At 47.7% G+C, this 20,382-nt stretch overlaps 1 protein-coding gene across 2 annotated transcripts in view; it reads left to right on the top strand.

Moving 5' to 3' along the window:
* The window catches only part of PCSK2 (proprotein convertase subtilisin/kexin type 2), a 229,676-nt gene extending 209,919 nt beyond the window's left edge, over window positions 1-19,757 (top strand). For both annotated transcript variants that reach the window (XM_065919585.1, XM_065919586.1), the window contains 4 exons: window positions 5,994-6,209; window positions 8,190-8,290; window positions 15,434-15,661; window positions 19,271-19,757. In XM_065919585.1, the coding sequence (XP_065775657.1) occupies window positions 5,994-6,209; window positions 8,190-8,290; window positions 15,434-15,661; window positions 19,271-19,757 (1,032 nt within the window). The remainder of the gene's footprint in view (window positions 1-5,993; window positions 6,210-8,189; window positions 8,291-15,433; window positions 15,662-19,270) is intronic.
* The last annotated feature ends 625 nt before the right edge of the window (window positions 19,758-20,382 follow it).

The raw sequence follows: 20,382 nt of genomic DNA on the forward strand, positions 1-20,382 counted from the left end.
TGTGCTGAGAGTACACAGAGCCAATGTACCAGCCTTGAGCTGGAACTTCACGTTAGCCAATGGTAAGCAATTTGTGCCATTATTTTTGTATTAAAAGTGAAAGGTTGTTGCTGAGCTGCGAAAGACGCTGGAATTCTTGGTCTCTGGAGGAGGGGAATTCAAGCCGGGGCCAGTGACAAGGCTTGATCGCTCAGAGCTTTTGTGTAATAAAATTTTATTAAAATATAAAAGAGATAAAGTTTCTGACATAGACATCAGAAGGGGGAAGAAAGTATTCCCCTGCTAGTTTTTAGCCAGATGTTTTACAGCTACTGGGCTTCCCTTATGGCTCAGCTGGTAAAGAATCTGCCTGTAATGTGGGAGACCTGGGTATGATCTCTGGGTTGGGAAGATCCCCTGGAGAAGGGAAAGGCTGCCCACTCCAGTATTCTGGAGTGGAGGATTCCATGGACTATATGGTCCATGGCATTGCAAAGAGTCGGACATGATTAAGCGACTTTCACTTTTTATATGACTATTGAGTAAGTGAGTGAGTGAAGTTGCTCAGTCGTGTCTGACTCTTTGCGATCCCATGGGCTGTAGCCCGCCAGGCTCTTCTGTCCATGGGATTCTCCAGGCAAGAATACTGGAGTGGGTTGCCACTTCCTTCTCCAGCAGTCTGCTAATTAGAGAAAGGGAATGTCTCAAAATTCAGAGACTGGCACCAGGCCCTTCACTCACAACATGCATTTTGAGATAACATTGGCACAAGGTGAGTCATCCCAGGCCATAAAACTACTGACATGAATCTTGAAGAAAGGCAGGTTTCCAAGTAGATATATAGTTTCATTAACATAGATTAGGAGAACAATATATGAGTAAAACAAACTGGTTTGTTGAGCCCTATCGGTTCTGAGTCTTAAGCGGAACTGACTTGAAGAAAGACAGAGTCTAGGGTAAATACATAGCTCATTCAGTTCAGTTCAGTTCAGCCGCTCAGTCGTGTCCAACTCTTTGTGACCCCATGAACCGCAGCACACCAGGCCTCCTTGTCCATCACCAACTCCTGGAGTCCAACCAAACCCATGTCCATTGGGTCAGTGATGCTATCCAACCATCTCATCCTCTGTCATCCCCTTCTCCTCCTGCCCTCAATCTTTCCCAGCATCAGGGTCTTTTCCTATGAGTCAGCTCTTCACATCAGGTGGCCAAAGTATTGGAGTTTCAGCTTCAATATCAGTCCTTCCAACGAACATCCAGGACTGATCTCCTTTAGGATGGACTGGTTGGATCTCCTTGCAGTCCAAGGGACTCTCAAGAGTCTTCTCCAACAGCATAGTTCAAAAGCATCAATTCTCCTACGCTCAGCTTTCTTTATAGTCCAACTCTTACATCCATACATGACCACTGGAAAAACCATAGCCTTGACTAGACAGACCTTTGTTGACAAACTAACATCTCTGCTTTTTAATATGCTGTCTAGGTTGGTCATAACTTTCCTTCCAAGGAGTAAGCGTCTTTTAATTTCATGGCTGCAATCACCATCTGCAGTGATTTTGGAGACTGTTGCCATGAAGCGATGGGACCGGATATCATGATCTTAGTTTTCTGAATGTTGATCTTTAAGTCAACTTTTTCACTCTTCTCTTTCACTTTCCTCAAGAGGCTCTTTAGTTCTTCTTCACTTTCTACCATAAGGGTGGTGTCATCTGTGTATCTGAAGTTATTGATATTTCTCCCAGCAATCTTGATTCCAGCTTGTGATTTCTCCAGCTCAGCGTTTCTCATGATGTACTCACAGATAAGTTAAATAAGTAGGGTGACAATATACATCCTTGACATACTCCTTTTCCAATTTGGGAACAGTCTGTTGTTCCATGTCCAGTTCTAACTGTTGCTTCCTGACCTGCATACAGATTTCTCAAGAGGCAGGTCAGGTGGTCTGGTATTCCCATCTCTTTAAGAATTTTCCACAATTTATTATGATTCACAGAGTCAAAGGCTTTGGCATAGTCAATAAAGCAGAAATAGATGTTTTTCTGGAACTCTCTTGCTTTTTAAATGATTCAGCAATTTGATCTCTGGTTCCTCTGCCTTTTCTAAAACCAGCTTGAACATCTGGAAGTTCACGGTTCACATATTGCTGAAGCTTGGCTTCAAAATTCTCTTTTGAGCATTACTTGACTAGCATGTGAGATGAGTGCAATTTTGCAGTAGTTTGAGCATTCTTTGGCATTGCCTTTCTTTGGGACTGGAATGAAAACTGACCTTTTCCAGTCCTGTGGCCACTGCTGAGTTTTCCAAATGTGCTGGCATATTGAGTGCAGCACTTTCACATCATAATCTTTTAGGATTTGAAATAGCTCAACTGGAATTCTATCACCTCCACTAGCTTTGTTCATAGTGATGCCTCCTAAGGCCCACTTGACTTCACATTCCAGGATGTCTGGCGCTAGGTGAGTGATCACACCATGATGATTATCTGGGTTGTGAAGATCTTTAAAACCCATTGGTTAGCTCAAGGTTTGAGAAAAATTAAGTTCAGGTGGAACCAGGTATCTTCATGGCAACACAGAATTTTAAGAGAAACCTTTTAATTTTGTATAGAGAAGGGGAAAGTCTGCCACAAGTATTTTGTTTCCTCCTGCCGCTTAAGAGAGAGATGAAAAATGTCCGACACTTGCAGCCCATGTCCTCTGGTTGGAGACCCCTAGCCTTCCTTCCTGTTACTCTCCCAAAAGCAAACTACAAAATCCATAAGAGCTTTTAAGAGACTCGGGCTCTGTGAAAGGCTGCTTTAGGCTGTGCTCTTAAAACCACTGCCTTTGCCAACAGGTTAGAGCAAACACTCAGCCTCCGCCCTGCTGACACTCAGTCCCCCTCATTCTTAGTTGTGCCTGGTGGGAGCAGGGGGAGAGGCAGAGGGCTGTCCTCTGCTTTAAAAGTTTAGCATCCTTGGTCTCCACCCGCTAGATGCTGGCAGTGAGCACCAAATGCCTCCACCCATGCCAAGTGCCCCCTGGGACACAAAATCACCCCTGGGTGAGGACATCAGTGGTCAAATACCCTCAATAGAGCCTCGGTGACAAATTCTCACTTCGTGAAATCTTTTAAGAGAGATTAATCCCACTAACTTCCAAAGACTAATACAAAGAGAGAACTCAAAGTGGAGGTGCACCACATATTAAATTTCATCTAAATGGACTTGCCTTAGAAAAAAACGAGAGAAATAAAAAGGAGCGGAGGCGGAGGAGAGGCAGAGAAGATAATTCCAGCCTAACCAGACGAACATGGAAGGCAGGGAGACAGCCAGTCTCCTCCAACCACGTGCTTCAGAGTAAGGGTTGGAAACCCCAGCAGGCAGCCCACCCTGAGCAGTGCAGGCTCCTGGACCATCTTCTCCCTAATCTCTGAGTGACCCCCACACCCCAACTGGGACTTTGGTTCTTCTTTACTACTTACTCCCTGGATAAAATTCCCTGTAGTGAACTGCCCAGCATGGCAGAATCTGCCTGATTAAGTCCCAAACGATACAGTGCATCTGTCAGGACCACATTAAATTTGTAAGTTAACTTGGGGAAAATCGACAACCCTGTGATGCTGTCTTTCTCTCCATTGGTCGTATTTTCATCTGTGTCCCTCCCCAGAATTTCAAAGTCCTACTTAGCTCTTTTGTGTGTTTGTTTGTTTGTTGTGTTTCCTCTTACATATTTTGTCTTCCGTGTGGCTGGCATGAACGGTACTGCCTCACATGACGGCTGGAAGGATGCCGTGAGTAACAATGTGAGGTGTTCAGAGCAGTCCCTGCTTCACACCAAGTGCCCTAGAACTGTATGCTGTGATTATCATCCTCATTTCTCCCTTGTACCCTCCAACTGATTGTTTGAATGTGAGTCCCAGTTGTTCTGTTTCAGTTTCACCCCAGCTGTGGTTCAGGTGAAGCTGGGGGCAGAACTGGATCTTGGGGTGTCGTTTTAACAGGCCAGTGTGGTGTGCCAGTAACAGACCCATCCCACAGTCAGCTCTTAGCCCTCTTATAGATGCCCCTTCCCCACTCAACTGCCCCCAGAACTAGGGCTTTCTCTTTAGTGGCCCATCTTGCCCAGAAGTCAGGGACTATTTGCTACTGATACCCAATCATTAGAAGCAAGAATATAATTATTATCACCCTCATAAACACACACACACAAACAGCTTAGGAAAATGAAGTTTAAAATTCCTAGCAATCAAAATATTCCTGTGGGTTAAGTCTTACAGTCCAAAACAAAACTAATATTTGCTGCTAACTCTTCAGAAACATGCTGATACTGCTCTCTGTGTATCAGTGAGCAAAGTCACATAACAAACTTCCCCCAAACTCAGTAAGTAACAACCACTTAACTCTGATCGTGGGTCTACAGGTCAGCTGGGTTGCTCTGCCAACCTGGGCCATCCTTGGCGAATCTCAGGTAACCTCACTCATGCATCTGTAGTCAACTGGAGGGTGAGCCACAGACCACCTGGTCTAGGGTGGCCTCCCATGTGGGGTCACTGTTAACTGCAGCAGTGAACCTGACCAGGCTGTCTATCATCAGCCGCATGCTAACTCAGGTTGGTTCCCATGGTCTCTAAGGGAAAGTGGACATGGGTTGGGCTCCTTGAGACTCATGCTTAGAATCGACCCAGCACCACTGCCCACCACATCCTGTTTGGTGAAGCAAGACAGGCAACCAACCCAGACTCAAGGACGGGAAACAGGCCTCTCCTCTTGGTGGGCAGGGCTACAAACTAAAACGTAAAGGGGTCATGAACACAGAGAAACCTTACAGGTTAGAGTCACAACCAGTCTCCCTACATCAAGGTGAGGATGCTTTTAGCATTGGTTTCCTTTTAGCAAAGGTTGCCTGTCTCACTAGCAGCCCACCTGTGGGCTGGTTCAGGGGAAGGTTCCCCAATGGGTAGCCTCACTCACTGATGCTGATTCCTGTCTGTTTCACTTTCCAAAGGCGGCATCCTTGACACTGAGCCCAAATCTGAGTCTGCTTGAGAGGGCTGCACCCTCTCGCACCCTCTCCATTGTAAGGATGCTACGGTTCCTTCTGTGTCTTGGTTTCTGTGGGCGGTTGCCTGTTTGGATGGAGTTTTCCAGGACAGATTTACTGAGACACTGAGGACACTTCTCAGCTAGTGGCTGAATCAATCTTTGTTGATGTATCGACTCAGCCAGTCACAAGCTAATTAACTCCAAGTCCTATTAGAAGCAATCAAAATGTTACTTCTCATTGTCAGGAGGCAGGAGACCTTGGAGGTAATTCAGACATCTCCTTTCCTCTGGCGTGTGTGCGTGCTCAGTTGCTAAGACTGTCTGACTCTTTGCAACCCCATGGACTGTAGCCCTACAGGCTCCTCTGTCCATGGGACTCTCCAGGCAAGAACACTGGATTGGGTTGCCATGCCCTCCTCCAGGGGATCTTCCCAACCCAGAGATCGGTATCATATACATATATATATAATCTGTAAGTAAATATGTATTTTAATACTCAAAATATCTACATATATGTGTGTAAATTTATGTAAAATATACATAATACCTATAAAACAGAAGCTATAGATAAATATCTTTTACATCTTACATAGCTAAGTATAAATTTACAGGTACATTTGCATTTTTGCTGAAAAATGCCTGAAAGAATATGTAAGAATTACATGCAGAAGGATTTGGTTTTTTTTCATTTTCCTTTCCATGTACTTTGGCTTTTTACCATGAGGATATTCAATGTTTAACAAGCAGTCCATTTGTCAGTTTTGAGGAGATTCTTCCAGTCTTTCCCACCTTGTTATTCCCAGATTAAATTGTAAATTGAGATGACTTTATATTGACTCCTTTCTGAAAAGAAAAATTCTCAGGGTGCCTGTCCAGAAGGACAGTGGTTTTCAAGGACAGATAGAAACCAAGCCAGGCCTTAGGTTCAACTGTTTGAGGCCAGGCAGACCCCGATGCAGCCCGCGCATCCCTCTCTGTCCCCCACCCCCAGGGCCGCGGGGGCAAAGGCAGCATCTACGTGTGGGCCTCGGGCGACGGCGGCAGCTACGATGACTGCAACTGCGACGGCTACGCATCGAGCATGTGGACCATCTCCATCAACTCGGCCATCAACGACGGCAGGACCGCGCTCTACGACGAGAGCTGCTCCTCTACGCTGGCCTCCACCTTCAGCAATGGGCGCAAGCGGAACCCGGAGGCCGGCGTGGTGAGTGCGGGCCAGGGGTGCGCGAGGACATTGGTGATGTCATACGCAGACACGGTGACGTCATGGAAGGAGGGCCCTCCTTCAAAGAGTCAGTCCCTGTTCCGAGGGGAGATGCCCCCCTCTTCTAGGCTGGTGATGCTTTGTTATCAAGGTCAAGGCCTCACAAAAAACATGAACACCTTGACCTCCTTCCCGCTCATGGTACATAGATTTTCCTGTTCATTGTTCTGGCTTACAAATAATGATGAACTCTAGTTTACCAAGATGTTGCCCCAGCACATTGCTTATAAGGTAACTAATATTAAAAACTGGAGCATCACACCTGCACCCCATCTGAGCCAAGAACACATCCATTTATTAGTGTAATTTAGAAATGGCATCCATGGATGGATTTTTCCCGGTCCCTGCTGCTGCCTAGATCTCCCCAGAAGAGGGCGCATGTGTTTTTGCAAAGGAAGAGTAGTGTGTTTCATAGTATTTTAAACCGGGTCCACAATTGAGAAAACCAAAAGGTTAAGAATCATAGACATTTATTGCACTCTTCTGAGCAACTCTTCCTTCCTGGGCACCTAGGTTTAACAGTGAATTTTCCAATCCGCTAGGCATACAGACTTTTCTCAGTCCTCCAAGCCAGGAAATTAGTGCATGACTCAGTAGTCGGGCTGGGCTACATTCTGCCTGGCCACCACCTCCTCCAGGGTTGGGGAAAAGGCAGGAACAAGAATGCAGTCATCAGTACCAGCTAGCCCTTCAGTCCCAAGGTCCCGCCTGGGCTCCACCTGACCAGCTCTCACATGAGCTGGCAGAAGTCCCTTCCCTGCAAGAGACACAGACCTTAGCCTGGCTTCCCCATGAACTCCCCTGACTTCTCCCAAGAGCCCCCTCAGCTCCCCTTAGTCTTGGGGAGGATAGAAAATGTGTCAGCTCCTCCCAAGTGGAAGGAGGCTTCACTTTCTCATCTTCTGAGCTGTCTGGGCAGAAAGGGCCGAGCAAGGGTGGCCCCGATCTTGTTCTGCTTGTCAGCCTTCTCCCAAACACCCCCCAGAAGCTCCCCTCCCTGCCCCCAGGGCCTTCCAGTGGTATCACTCTGTCCTCAACCCCTGTCTGTGACTCTACTCCAGCTGGGGAGGGGCACTGAATTCTCTTGGAATATGGTCACTTTCTCCAGGAGTTGACTTTAAACCGCCCTGATGCTTTGTCCTCCAAAATAATAGACCCACTCAAGGAGCCTACAGACAAACAGGAGAAATGAGTGTTCTCGTGGTTTATAAACAATCTTAATGAAAACCCTGTCTCTCACAAACACTGAAGATGAGGATTCTCTCTGTAAAATGCTTTAAAACTCAGTTGATCAGCCTCCCCACTTGTAATCACTGATGTAGCAATTGTCTTACTCACTGTGTTCCAGAATCTCTTGGTGGATTTTAGATGTAGAGAACATAGCATTTTCTCTTTAATGGCTGTCCCTCTAGGCAAACTTTAGCTGAACTTGTTTCATTTTTCCTCTTTAGGAATGCCACCCTTTTTTCCTGAAGGGAAAAGAATTTGTTGATGAAGTGGCCCTGAGCTTTCTGAGCCAATCTCATTGTAACAAACTCCACCATTGCCTTGACTATGGTGGTGGTGGTATTGGCTTGTCACTTTTCACCTATAATGTTCCTTTTGGGACCCAGAAAATAAATCTCTTTGTTAGAATAGCTGCAGAGTTGCCTCTCTAAAGAGTTGACTTGTCTGCATCTTATGGACACTGTGACTGTAACTGATTGTGTTTCCCTTTTTGCACAGGCCACTAGGAAGCTCCGATTAAAATGTCTGGCAAAATAAATACACGAGTGCTAAGCTTATTCTTGCCTCCATCTAAATCATCTTCAGAACAAGGCAGACTTTAAGTAAAAGAGACAGAAGATCTTCTGCTCTGTGTTGTTTTGGGTTTAAAGCAGTGGGGCTTCTTAACTCATTCCTCACTCTCTTCCCCTCCAGGCAACCACAGATTTATATGGCAACTGCACCCTGAGGCATTCTGGGACATCTGCAGCGGCTCCCGAAGCAGCTGGAGTGTTCGCACTGGCTTTGGAGGCTAAGTATGTTTCCAGCTCGGGACCAAGGGCCAGCTCTGCAGGGTGAACTAACAGAAGTCTCCCAACCCAAAACCAAGTGTCCATGGAGGCAAAAGTGGGTGTGAGAGTCAGTAAAAAGTCACGGCCATGAACTCTGGTGTGTGTTGCTAATGATACACACACACACACATACACACACACACACACACACACCCCACAAAATTACATCCCTAGAGAGCACAAGAGTCCAACACCCAATCACACATGGGGGCACAGAGATATTTTCTTTCATCTGTGGATTTCATGGCTGTTTCACTCTAATAATACTCCCAATCAGCTAAATGAAAGAAGATCATTGCCATGCTGGTTATCTAGCATGGTTTTCAGAACATGTCATGGAAACAGGATGCTCTCACTTCAGATTTGTTAACTTATATGGTGAATTCACTCTAATACTGAGACAATACGGGCAAAGTCACACAGTATAGTCCAAGAAATCGGCTTTGCTACTGCCTTCCAGCTACCAGTGAGAGGTGCCCACCCTCTTTTTGTTCTCACCATCCCACAGAGAAGCCACACATCACTGCTGCTGGACCCACCTTGGATTTGAGCACCAGCAGAGGTCCCTGCCCACCTGCTCCCCTGTCTTAGTGCAAACCAGAGACTGGCCTTTGGTTTGAGCAATGAGCTTGTGGCTTCAGGCAACATCCATGGGGTGTAAGTGCAGATGCCCACTGTGCAAGGAATTATCCAATACAGAACCAGAAACTTGTAAGAAGTTGGATTCTAGCTCCTGGGGCAGGGAAGTTGAGTTCCCATCTCTGTTGGCTGTTGCTAGGCAACCAGAGCTTCTAGCATCAATCTTCAGGCAGCCCTGCCTGACTCTCCACAGATTCAGTGCATTTTCTGACTTGCAAAGGAGGTAAGAGCAGATTCCTAGAATAGGAAAAGGCTTCAAAAGATTATCTAGTCCAACCTCTATGCCTTCAAGCAGAAAAAGGCATCGTTATCCTCCTTTTACAAATTGGGCCCCAAATTGGGGATGACTTCTGTCTTTGGGCCAAGCCAAACTTTGATTCTGTTAACAAAACTCAGGTGGAAAATTTAAGAAAGAAGAAATGGACACTCTCTTCCTATTAAGCACCAAGACAAAAAAAAAAACTTACATGTTATGTGCATTTCCTAAAAATGAAACTCTTCTTCTCAGGGCCTGTCGGGTCCTAAAGTCTGAGTTGGCCTCACTCACTCTGGTTGGGAGCAGGCAAGCAGAGGGAGGCTGCTCCTGCCACAGAGTCTCACAGAGGACAGGGAATAAGGAGTTTCTTATCTCCCCTTAAATCGAAAAGGGCAGAACTTGTCTTAAAGTCTCCCTGGATTCTGACAAGCAAAACGTTACTTGCCCAGATGTATATGCCAACAGCTTAGCCTACCAGTCTCCTCTCCAGGGGATTCTCCAGGAGAGAATACTGGAGCGGGTTGCCATGCCCTCCTCCTCCAGGGGATCTTCCCGACCCAGGGATCAAACCCACATCTCTTATGTCTCCTGCACTGGCAGCTGAGTTCTTTACCACTGAGCTACCTAGGAATCCTATATGTCAACAAAGTGACATCTAGATCCACCAAAGCGCTTGAGCAGGCTGCTGGAACTTTCAACAGATTTGTGGGCTCCGCAACAGTTATTCCTCATTCTTTACACTTGCAGCTTTCCTTACAGAAAAGAATGCAGTCACTGATTAGGCATGCTTCATTTTGGAGCAGTGATCATCAACTGAGCACTCTCTTGCCATATACAGGCAGAAAAAAATGATACCTGGTGGTTCAAACCCATCTTGGAAGCCAGTCCTCAGATTTCTCGGGACACCAGCCACCTGGGTTGGAAACACAGCCTGAGATTAGAGTTTGGTGCGATTCATTAAGAATGGGCTCCCAGCAGAGACCATTGGGAAAGAGAGGAAGCAGGTCAGAGATGGGAAAGGATCTGAGCAAGGATGCGATTCCAAAGGTTGTGGCCTCAGCCTGACTCCAGGGGGAGTTCTGGAATGTAAATCTTGCCTCAGAGTTTATTCCAAATCAAGGCAAGGGAGTGGGCTGCATAAGCCCTTCCTGGGGTGGTAAAGCCCAAGACTTTTCAGTGGGCAATAGGGCTCCAATATTCATTGGAAGGATGAAGCTGAAGCTCCAATACTTTGGCCACCTGATGCGAAGAGCTGACTCATTGAAAAAGATCCTGATGCTGGAAAAGATTGAGGGCAGAAGAAGGGGTCAACAGAGGATGAGATGGCTAGATGGAATCACAGACTCAATGGCAAGAGTTTGAGCAAACTCCCAGAGATGGTGAAGGATAGGGAAGCTTGACGTGCTGCAGTCCATGGGGTCGCAAAGAGTCAGATACCACTGAGCGACTGAACAACAACAAAGGCAGGAGTTAAAACCTCTGATCAGCATGAAATAGCCCCGGCAGAGAGCCCAGAGGGAAGAGGCCAGAAGACTCTCTTTGTGAACACTTCCTGCAGCTCACCTCTCTTTGTGTTCAGACAAGGCATCTGGGAGTACTTGGGAACATATGTGGCAGCAGTCAGGGCTGTTTCCCACTTGGAGGGCCAACGGGAAAGCTTTTCCAAAACAACCTGAATGCAGTAAACAAATTATCCTGTCTAAAATGTCTGCCCATCAGGACCATGAAATAGGGAGGACGACCATCTCTGTGGCTCCAGGGGACAAAGGGAACCCAGTCCTCTGTCCTGACCAGTCATCACCTTGTTGTTTAATCTCATAAAATGTTTTTCTGCCAAATGCTTGAAAATACCTTCTTGCTTCCCCAGAGATAATTGCTCACATTTCCCAGGGAGTCCAATATTAGAGAAGTTTCACAGGATATCTCTAGTAGGGATTAGGTGGCGCTAGTGGTAAAGAACCCGCCTGCCAATGCAGATTTAAGAGATGCAGATTCGATCCCAAGTTCAGGAAGATCCCCTGCAGAAGGAAATGGCAGCCCACTCCAGTATTCTTGCCTGGAGAATCCCTTGGAGAGAGGAGTCTGGAGGGCTGCAGTCCACAGGGTCGCAAAGAGTTGGACATGACTGAAGTGACTTAGCACACACACACACACACACAGCTACCTTCCCATTTGTGGGGTTCTCTCCATGACCCCAGACTTACTGTAGGGTTCTGAGGGGATCGTAAGGAGGCAAACTTCTGGCCCAGGAGAACCATCCACATTAAAGCAGCCCACGTTCTGGGCTAGAGCAGTGTTTCCAAAAGTGACCTTCCAAGGAATGATTTTGTCATGTAAGCCGCATCAAAGTGTAATAGACAGAGACAAGTGCACACACACATTAGGGACAGCTCAAAGACTTCTTATGAAGTTAACACATCCGTGTAGTATTGGTGTCAGTCACTCAGCCATGTCCAACTCTTTGAGACCCAATGGACTGTAGCCCACTAGGCTCCTCTGTCCGTGGGATTCTCCAGGCAAGAATACTGGAGTGGGTAGCCATTTCCCTTCTCCAGGGGATCTTCTCCACCTGGGGATTGAACCCATATCTCCTACATTGCAGGCAGATTCTTTACCATCTGAGCCACCAGGGAAGCCTTACACATCCATGAAACCAGCACCCAAATCAGGAAACAGACCATCACCTAAGTATCAGTATGGGCACTTTGGTTCAACATTATGTCTGAGAGATTCCTCCATACTGCTGTTAAATATTACTGCCTTCCAATCCCACATGTCCTAATTCCTTCTCCGGATGATGTTTCTAAAGTTCAGCTCAAGCGCCTCTGCCTTCGTATCTGTTCCTCAGATAACGTTCCGGTGTCCTAACGTGTGGTTCTCTCCTGCCTCAGTTCCTGGCTCTCCCTCCCTGACACTCGGGGCTCCTGACCTCCTGTGCTTCTTAAAGATTTTAACCTGAGTAATACTTGCCTTCTCCCGCCTCTGGATCCTTCAAGCCTTTGGCAGATGTATGGACAGGTCCATGGAAGCAACATTTCTGGGTCCTATCTGACATCATCATTGTGTTCACGCTGTCCACACGTGCAGCCGAGGCTGTGAACCACCGTCTCAGACCCATGTTCTCAAACTCCGTGTGTAGAAGCATCACCTGGGTGTGGTCCTAACTGTGTGTCCTCAGGCCCACAGCCTCTGTGAGGTCTGATGCTGGAGACTTGAGGTTGAGACCAGGAATCCACGTTTGTCACGGGTCCCCATGTGGTCCCAAAGCTGGTCCATGTTGTGTGAGATGCTCTCCTTGGTGCAACTCCGGGGCCCCATTGTTGGCTCCCTTGGCGTGACAGGGAGGGAGCTCAGCTCCCCCCCCCCACCCCTTTTTAAATATTGAGCTGTCTGTCTGTCTTCCCCCCAGACTCTAGGCTCTGAGACCTTTCCATAGCCTGCTCAGAACTCGTGCAGAGCCTGGACATGATACACACTCAATAGATGCTCATAGAATCACTTCACTGTGCAGTGCTTTTCCGTAGATCTGTCTTACTTTTCCAACTCTTATACAAACTATTTAAAAATATGACCTATTCCTTGCCTATAACACTGAACACAGTGACTTCCATACTGTAGGTGTTCTGTACATTTATTTTGTATTAGTTAATAGGTGTCACCTACAACCCTTGAGCTGCCATAGTAGGATGAAAGCCTGAAGCAGGTTGTGAGATCCCTGTTTTACACAGTGGGGCTTCCCTGGTGGCTCAGACAGTAAATAATCTGCCTGTAATGCAGGAGACCCGGGTTCTATCCCTGGGTCAGGAAGATCCTCCTGGAGAAGGGAATACCAGCCCATTCCAGTATCCTTGCCGGGAGAATTCCGAAGACAGAGGAGCCTGGCAGGCTACAGTCCATGGGGTCCCAAAGAGTTGGACACAACTGAACTACTAACACTAACACACTGTCTTCTATCAGGCCTTCCCAGGTGGTGCTAGTGATAAAGAACCTGCCTGCCAATGCAGGAAATATAAGAGATGTGAGTTTGATCCCTGGGTTGGGAAGATCCCCTGGAGAAGGGCATGGCAACCCACTCCAGTATTCTTGCCTGGAGAATCCCATGGAGAGGAGCCTGTGGTCACAAAGAGTCAGACACGACTGAAGCAACTTAGCATATATGCACATCTGTAAATTCAGATGTTGCTCAGAATGCAAAAATAGGAGGGACTCAGTGTTACTTTTCAGGCATAAGCAAATGGTTGTTCAACCGGTGTCACAAATTCTGACACTGGAGTATGGACCTTGCTCTGATTTAGTTTAGAAATGAGAACATTCTTGTTCTAACACATTCTTTCTCTCTCATGTGCCCCATGAGAGTAAATCCACGGAGAAAGGTCTAATGGGGGTCCTTCAGGAAGAATAGCACATTATTGTGGCAGAACCCCTTGCAAAGGTGAGAGCTACTCCACCTGCCAGCCCTCTGATTACCTTGAAGTTAGCAGATCCTCATTTATCAACACTTTTGGGTTAAATGAATTCAGAATCCTGTTCCACCAAAGCACTGAGCTTTCAGCCACAATCAATGTCAGGAAATTTCACGCTGTTCACCTAGTCCACGTGTCCAGGGGACCATATGTCCAAATTAAATATGTTCTTAAATTTCTCAAATAAGCATTGACTTTCCTTGAAACTTTCTCCTTAAAACCTGAAAGTCTACATTTCACAAGTGTATGAATCACTAGCGTCTTCTGGCTCTGATTCAAAGCTTTGAACCAATGAAACCTGCCTGTGATGAAATTTTATCAAATGAGTGATGTTCTTTGAATCATTTGATTCTGAGGAGAACTGTAGCGCAAAGTTTTTCCAACGTTGTTGACCATGACTCTCAGTGAGAAATACATTCTGCATTCCAACCCAACACATAACACACACGCACACACACACACACACACACACACTTTCCTCATATTACAGTCACACTGTCATTCTTTTCTGTTCTCTTCCACTCGTGACACCTTCATTCATAAAGAACCTGGTTGTCAACCTCAGCTGTCTCCTGGAAAGATCTGAGAAGTGTTAACAATTTCTCAAGCCTGGGTCCCCCTCCCAGAAATTCTGATTTACTTAGTCTGAGATGTGGCTGGAGCAGTTTGGTCTTAAATGTCCCGCAAATGATTTTACTGTGCAGTCCAGATACACAGCCCATGCAGTCAGTCTACCTTCCAGCCCACAAACGGGTCACGGCTGACATTTTGAAAAAACACAGACGTTGAGTAATAGTAGACACTACTTGTTTATTTGCTGAATGAAGTGTGTGCTGAGGAGGGCCATCCTGGGCCCTGGGGAGACAGACATTGTGGCTGTTGTCTCTGCTCTTGAAGAACTGACAGTCCGTGTTCCCAAATGGAGTGCTTGCAAGTGGCCAACACTCAGGCCCAGAGACAAAGCTCAGCTAGCAGCCAGAAGCCCCATGTCCCTTCCAGACACCACCTGTGAGAGGCCCACCACTCACCTGACTTCTGACAGCACGCACTCGTTGTGCCTGTCTTTCTTCTTCAAGTGACTGCAATCATATCGTTTGTTCTCCTCTGTGTCTGACTTCTTTGTGTCAGCATTCTCTTCATCCCAGTTATTCTGAGTAGCTGTAGCTCATTCTCACTGCAGTGCAGTGTTCCATGTCTAATAAATACATTTCAGTTGGCTTATTCACTTTACTATGGATAGGCATTTGGGGACTTCATAGTTTGGGCTTATGGACATTTCCAGTACATGTACATCTGGTAAATATATACACACATTTTTTGTTGGCTACATGCCTAGAAGTGGAACTTCAGGGTCACAGCTTAAGCACATGGGCAACATTAAAAGATAGAGTCAAACTGTTTTCCAAAATATTTGCAATAATTTATACTGCCATCTGCAAAATACTCAGTTGTCCCTCATCTTTGTCAACACTTGCTATTGTCAGCCTTTTTCATTTTAGCCATCCCAGTGTGTGTCAGTTTTTGCATTTGAAATATATTTAAGTAAGAAAGGCAAGACTTTTAATTAATGTACAACTATACCTATGCTATAAATAATGCATGGATAATCCTCCCTTGACTTGGGGGTTCATAGTTGTTCCAAAATCTTACTGGAGGTCTAGGTGCTATCTTAGTCATTGTTTCTCTTTTTCCTTCCTTTCACCCCTGTCCCATGCCCTTGTCCTTGAATTCCCTGCCTCCGGTCCACAGCCTGGGTCTGACCTGGAGAGACATGCAGCATCTGACTGTGCTCACCTCCAAGCGGAACCAGCTTCACGACGAGGTCCATCAGTGGCGGAGGAATGGGGTCGGCCTGGAGTTTAATCACCTCTTTGGCTACGGGGTCCTAGACGCAGGTGCCATGGTGAAGATGGCCAAAGACTGGAAGACGGTGCCCGAGAGGTTCCACTGCGTGGGCGGCTCCGTGCAGGACCCAGAGTAAGTGGGGGCAGCAAGCTCTGCCGCTACTCGCAGAAAATACCCCGGAGACGCTGCCACCGCGCTGGCGACCGTGTCAGATGCCCTCTCTGTGTCCTCCCGAAATGCACTGGGTTTGATTCAGGGACAATCAGCTTCCAGGCAGAGCTGTAGCATTGGGCAGTTTCAGAATATCCAGTCTCCAGAGTCTTGGGGCCTGGAACGTCCATCCTTTATTGCCAAGAGGGAGAGATTCACAAAGAGGGACTTTGCTAAGGGGAAGCCCTATAGCATCTGTGCCTTTGCAGGCTCTGGGCCACAGCAGGTGGGGGCCGTGGGCAGGGTGACGAGAGCAGGATGTAGTTAGCTGCGTCTTGGCTTACGTTCCCAATTAGCAGAAAGGTGGTACAACCGCAGTATTGAGGAGAATGAGCACCGGGGCTCGGCTTAGTCGTGGTTTATGTTGACATCAGACCTTGTTCTCCGCAATGGCCCTGGACAGGAAGACTGGGTTTCTGTTGATTCTCACGCTCTGTGCTTTTGCGGGGAGGGGGGAGGGAGATGGAGAACGTATGCCAGGATGAATGACCGTTTCCCTCCCAGTTCCAAGTGCACTGAGCACTCTGTCCTAATTCAGATACTTGCTGGAATTTGGAGCCAGAGGCAACACTGGAAATAGGCAGTTTGATGCCCTCATGTTAGTTAAGGAATCTGAGGCCCTGAAGTGTGAGGGTCTCAGAGGCTCACAACCAGCTGGGAGCTTACCCAGTGTTAGCAATATTATTTTTTTTTAATCTGGAAAAGTCTTTTATTATGTTTTAGTTGATCAGGTTAAATTCATCTCACTATGTATGTAGATGTTCTTGCCTATATATTTCTTACAGGGTTTTATACAAATTCATCAAGAATTTACCTTTCCCAAATGATCTTCTGTTGAGACAGTTTTATTCGCAGAGAAATACACATGTACACGTATACTATGACAGCAATTTTAAACTTTAAAACATATAGAAATTTCTTAGTAAAAAAAAAGGGACTTCTCTGGTGATCCAGTGGTTAGAACTTGGCGCTTCCGCTGCAGGGAACCCAGTTTTGATCACCAGTTAGGGAACTAAGACCCCACAAGCCACACAGTGTGCCCAAATAATAGAAAAAGAAAGTATATAGAAATGTGTTGTTTTGTGTGGTAAAATACATCTCTCAAGGCCCCACTCCTCAGAGGTTCTGATTTCTGAGATTTTGGATAAGGTCCAGAAGACTGAGTTTTGTGGGTGGTCTCAGAAGCATTGTTTTAATGAAAGGAAACTTGAGAGCTCTTTTTTAAAAAATTTATTTAATTGGAGAATATATCCTGTACAATGTTGTGTAGGTTTCTGCCATACAACAAGGCAAGTCAGTCATGAAAAGTGAAAGTGTTAGTCGTTCAGTCATGTCAGACGCTTTGAGAGCCCATGGACTATTGCCTGCCAGGCTCCTCTGTCCATGGGGATTCTCCAGGCAAGAATACTGGAGTGGGTTGCCATTCCCTTCACCAAGGAATCAAACCCACATTTCCTGCATTGCAGGCAGGTTCTTTACCATCTGAGCCACCAGGGAAGCCCCAAGTCAGTCATAACTATGTGTATATATCCCCTCCTGCGAGAGTACTTTCAGCATGAACTCAGTTGGGTTTCCCGAGGACAGGAATCTAGCCTGTCCCATTTGCTGGTGTGTCTTCAGGGCCTAGAACAACGCCTGGAATTTAGCAGTCATGGGATCAATGTTTGTGGAATGCATGAATGAATGACTATTCAGGCAGCTTCACCTGAGCACGAGGAAGGCATCTAAACCCTGGTGATAGGCAATAGGGCGGTCAGACCAGCCAGGAAAATTTGGGGTGGGGGAGGCTGGGCCTTGCTGGAAGGGCTCTGGTCTCCTGGGCGCCCTCTGCCCCCTCGCCCATCCCCCACCTGAACTTGATCTCAGGTGCTGATGAGCAAGGTCTGGGGCAGATGCCATGCGGGAAGAGCTCAGAGGCTGGGCAGGGAGGCTCCAAGGGCAGCGCCCAGGCTGGCTGGGCCTCTGGCAGAAGCAGCCCTTACTGCCAGGAATCAAGCTTCTCCAGGGCAGGCCGCAGGGCTCCATGACCCCCCGGCAGCCGCCACGTCTACGCTGGGCTGCATGGAAACGGGCTGGGAGCCGCTGAGTGGCGACTGTCAGCACTGATCTCAGCACTGATCTCAGCACTGTCTCCTCAGCACTGATCTTCCCAGAGAAGCAGTCAACTCAAAAAACAGTTTTCTAAAGAGACTTTATCAGGAGAATCCATGAAGGGTGCTTGACTGAAATAAAAGGGAAAAATAGAACTGACTGGGAGGCATCCACGCTGGACCATCCAAGTCAGTGAGCAGAGGAAGCCTGGCCTGCCCCCCGCCAGCGTGTTCCCAGAGCACCGTGTCCGGCTCAGCCCCCACCCTCCCCTGCCCACTCAGCTCCTCGAGCAAAGTGTTAGTCGCTCAGTGGTGTCGGACTCTTTGCAACCCCATGGACTGTAGCCCGCCAGGTTCCTCTGTCCATGGGGATTCTCCAGACAAGAATACTGGAGTGGGTTGCCATTCCCTTCTTCAAAGGATCTTTTCCACCCAGGGATTAAACCCGGGTCTCCCGTGTTGCAGGCAGATGTTTTATTATCTGAGCCACCAAGGAAGCCCCTGAAGGTCGTGACAAATTCTGGATTTTAAGTGAATTTGGAAATCAACTTTAACACTTGACCTGAATAGCAGAAGCAGCTCAGTAGAGAGTGGAGGGTTTGCTCAACCGCATACCGGTCAGGTGTGGCCATGATCAGTCCCTTCTGAGCTGCAGTCACGTTGTTACGATAGTCATAGCAGTCACTTTCTCAATGATTTCTCTTTATCAAAGTACTTAGTGCTGTAAAAGAAAGACACTCTCAGTTGCCCTGGTGGGACTTAGGTGATGACAGTAGTTTTCGTTTTTGTTTTTTTCTTTGAGAGATGATCTCAGGAAACACAGGTGAGAAGGAGGTAATGTAGACAAGGAGAGAGAGCAACCTAATAGAGAAGACACCGAGGAACCGCTGACTGGCACCTCGCTGCCCTGGGCAACTAGGCTCAACCCCACTGGGGCCACTGAGTTGTCCCCACCAGCAGTGAGGAACACAGGCTGTATTGACTCACCTCCTCCTGTCAATCATTGGTTAGGGTTTTCCCTTCTGGATCAAATCCCTAACATTTTGCCATCAGGGTCCACAGGGTCCTAGGCTGCAAGAGAACCCAGCAGAGACCTGGGAGAAGTAGGAAGGGGCTCAAATGCATCGGCTGCATCCCCCATCCAAACAGATCAGAGACTGCAGGTGACTTTCCCAGGGTCACACAGCTGGTATAATAACCCCAGAGTCCCTGCTCTCCCTGCCGCCAAAGCAGCCTTCAAAACCCCTAGGAATCCCCAAGCAGTCCAGTGATCAAGACTCCGACTTCCAATGCAGGGGGTGTGGGTTCCATCCTTGGCTGGGGAGCTAAGGTCCCACATGCCCCGGGATGCAGCCAAAAATTTAAAAAAAAAAAAAAACAACAAAAACCCAGGGATAGTGTCCCCACCCCTCACTGTGTCTCCTCGCCACTCTGCCCTCAGGAAAATTCCGACCACTGGCAAGCTGGTGCTGACACTCACGACTGACGCATGCGAGGGGAAGGAAAACTTTGTCCGCTACCTGGAGCACGTCCAAGCCGTTGTCACGGTCAACGCGACCAGGAGAGGGGACCTGAACATCAACATGACGTCCCCCATGGGCACCAAGTCCATCCTGCTGAGTAGGCGCCCCCGGGACGACGACGCCAAGGTGGGCTTCGACAAGTGGCCTTTCATGACCACCCACACCTGGGGGGAGGACGCCCGGGGCACCTGGACCCTGGAGCTGGGCTTCGTGGGGAGCGCGCCCCAGAAGGGGGTGCTGAAGGAGTGGACGCTGATGCTGCACGGCACGCAGAGTGCCCCCTACATTGACCAGGTGGTGCGGGATTACCAGTCCAAGCTGGCCATGTCCAAGAAGGAGGAGCTGGAGGAAGAGCTGGGCGAGGCCGTGCAGAGAAGCCTGAAGAGCATCCTTGGCAAGGACTAGGGCCCGGCCCCCTCCCCCGTCCCCGCCGCCCCCTCCAGGCGCCTAGCAGTGACCCTCCCCCACACCAGCCGCGCCCACGTCTAGATCTGAAGCTTCGCTCACTGTTCGTGATTCTTTTCATTCCCATGGAAGCAACCTTTTCTATTCTGTGCCCCAAATACAGTGCTCCCACCTACACCTCTGTCCTGTTTGTGACTCCAAGGTCTTCATTTCTGTCCTTCAGATAGGTGATATCGTGCCAACAAACCCGGGACAGCTCTCCCCCTCCATTTCTTTCATAGAAGAGAAGAGAATGCATTTAAATAAGTCAGGCCTGGGGACTCAAGGGAGGACCCATTATGTAAAAGGAGGAGCCAGGTTTATGACAGAGGTGAGCTCTGAGTCTCTTAAAGCCCAGATGCTGTAAATCCTTTCGGGAAAGATGTGTTGACTTTTAGCAAGATTTTCCAGGGATGTAAATGAAGCTGGTGCAAATCAAAAGGTCCTCTAGTTACCAGATGGGGAGGAGAGGTCTAAAAGCATGAACACAGGAAATCTTACCACCACCGTCAGCACTGTAGCTTGTCTGGCTCACCAGTGTAATAGGTGTACGATCTCAGTGGCCTGGCTGCCTTTTCATCAGCCA

This window comes from Muntiacus reevesi, chromosome 2, assembly GCF_963930625.1.
Source record: "Muntiacus reevesi chromosome 2, mMunRee1.1, whole genome shotgun sequence".
NCBI lineage: Eukaryota > Metazoa > Chordata > Mammalia > Artiodactyla > Cervidae > Muntiacus > Muntiacus reevesi.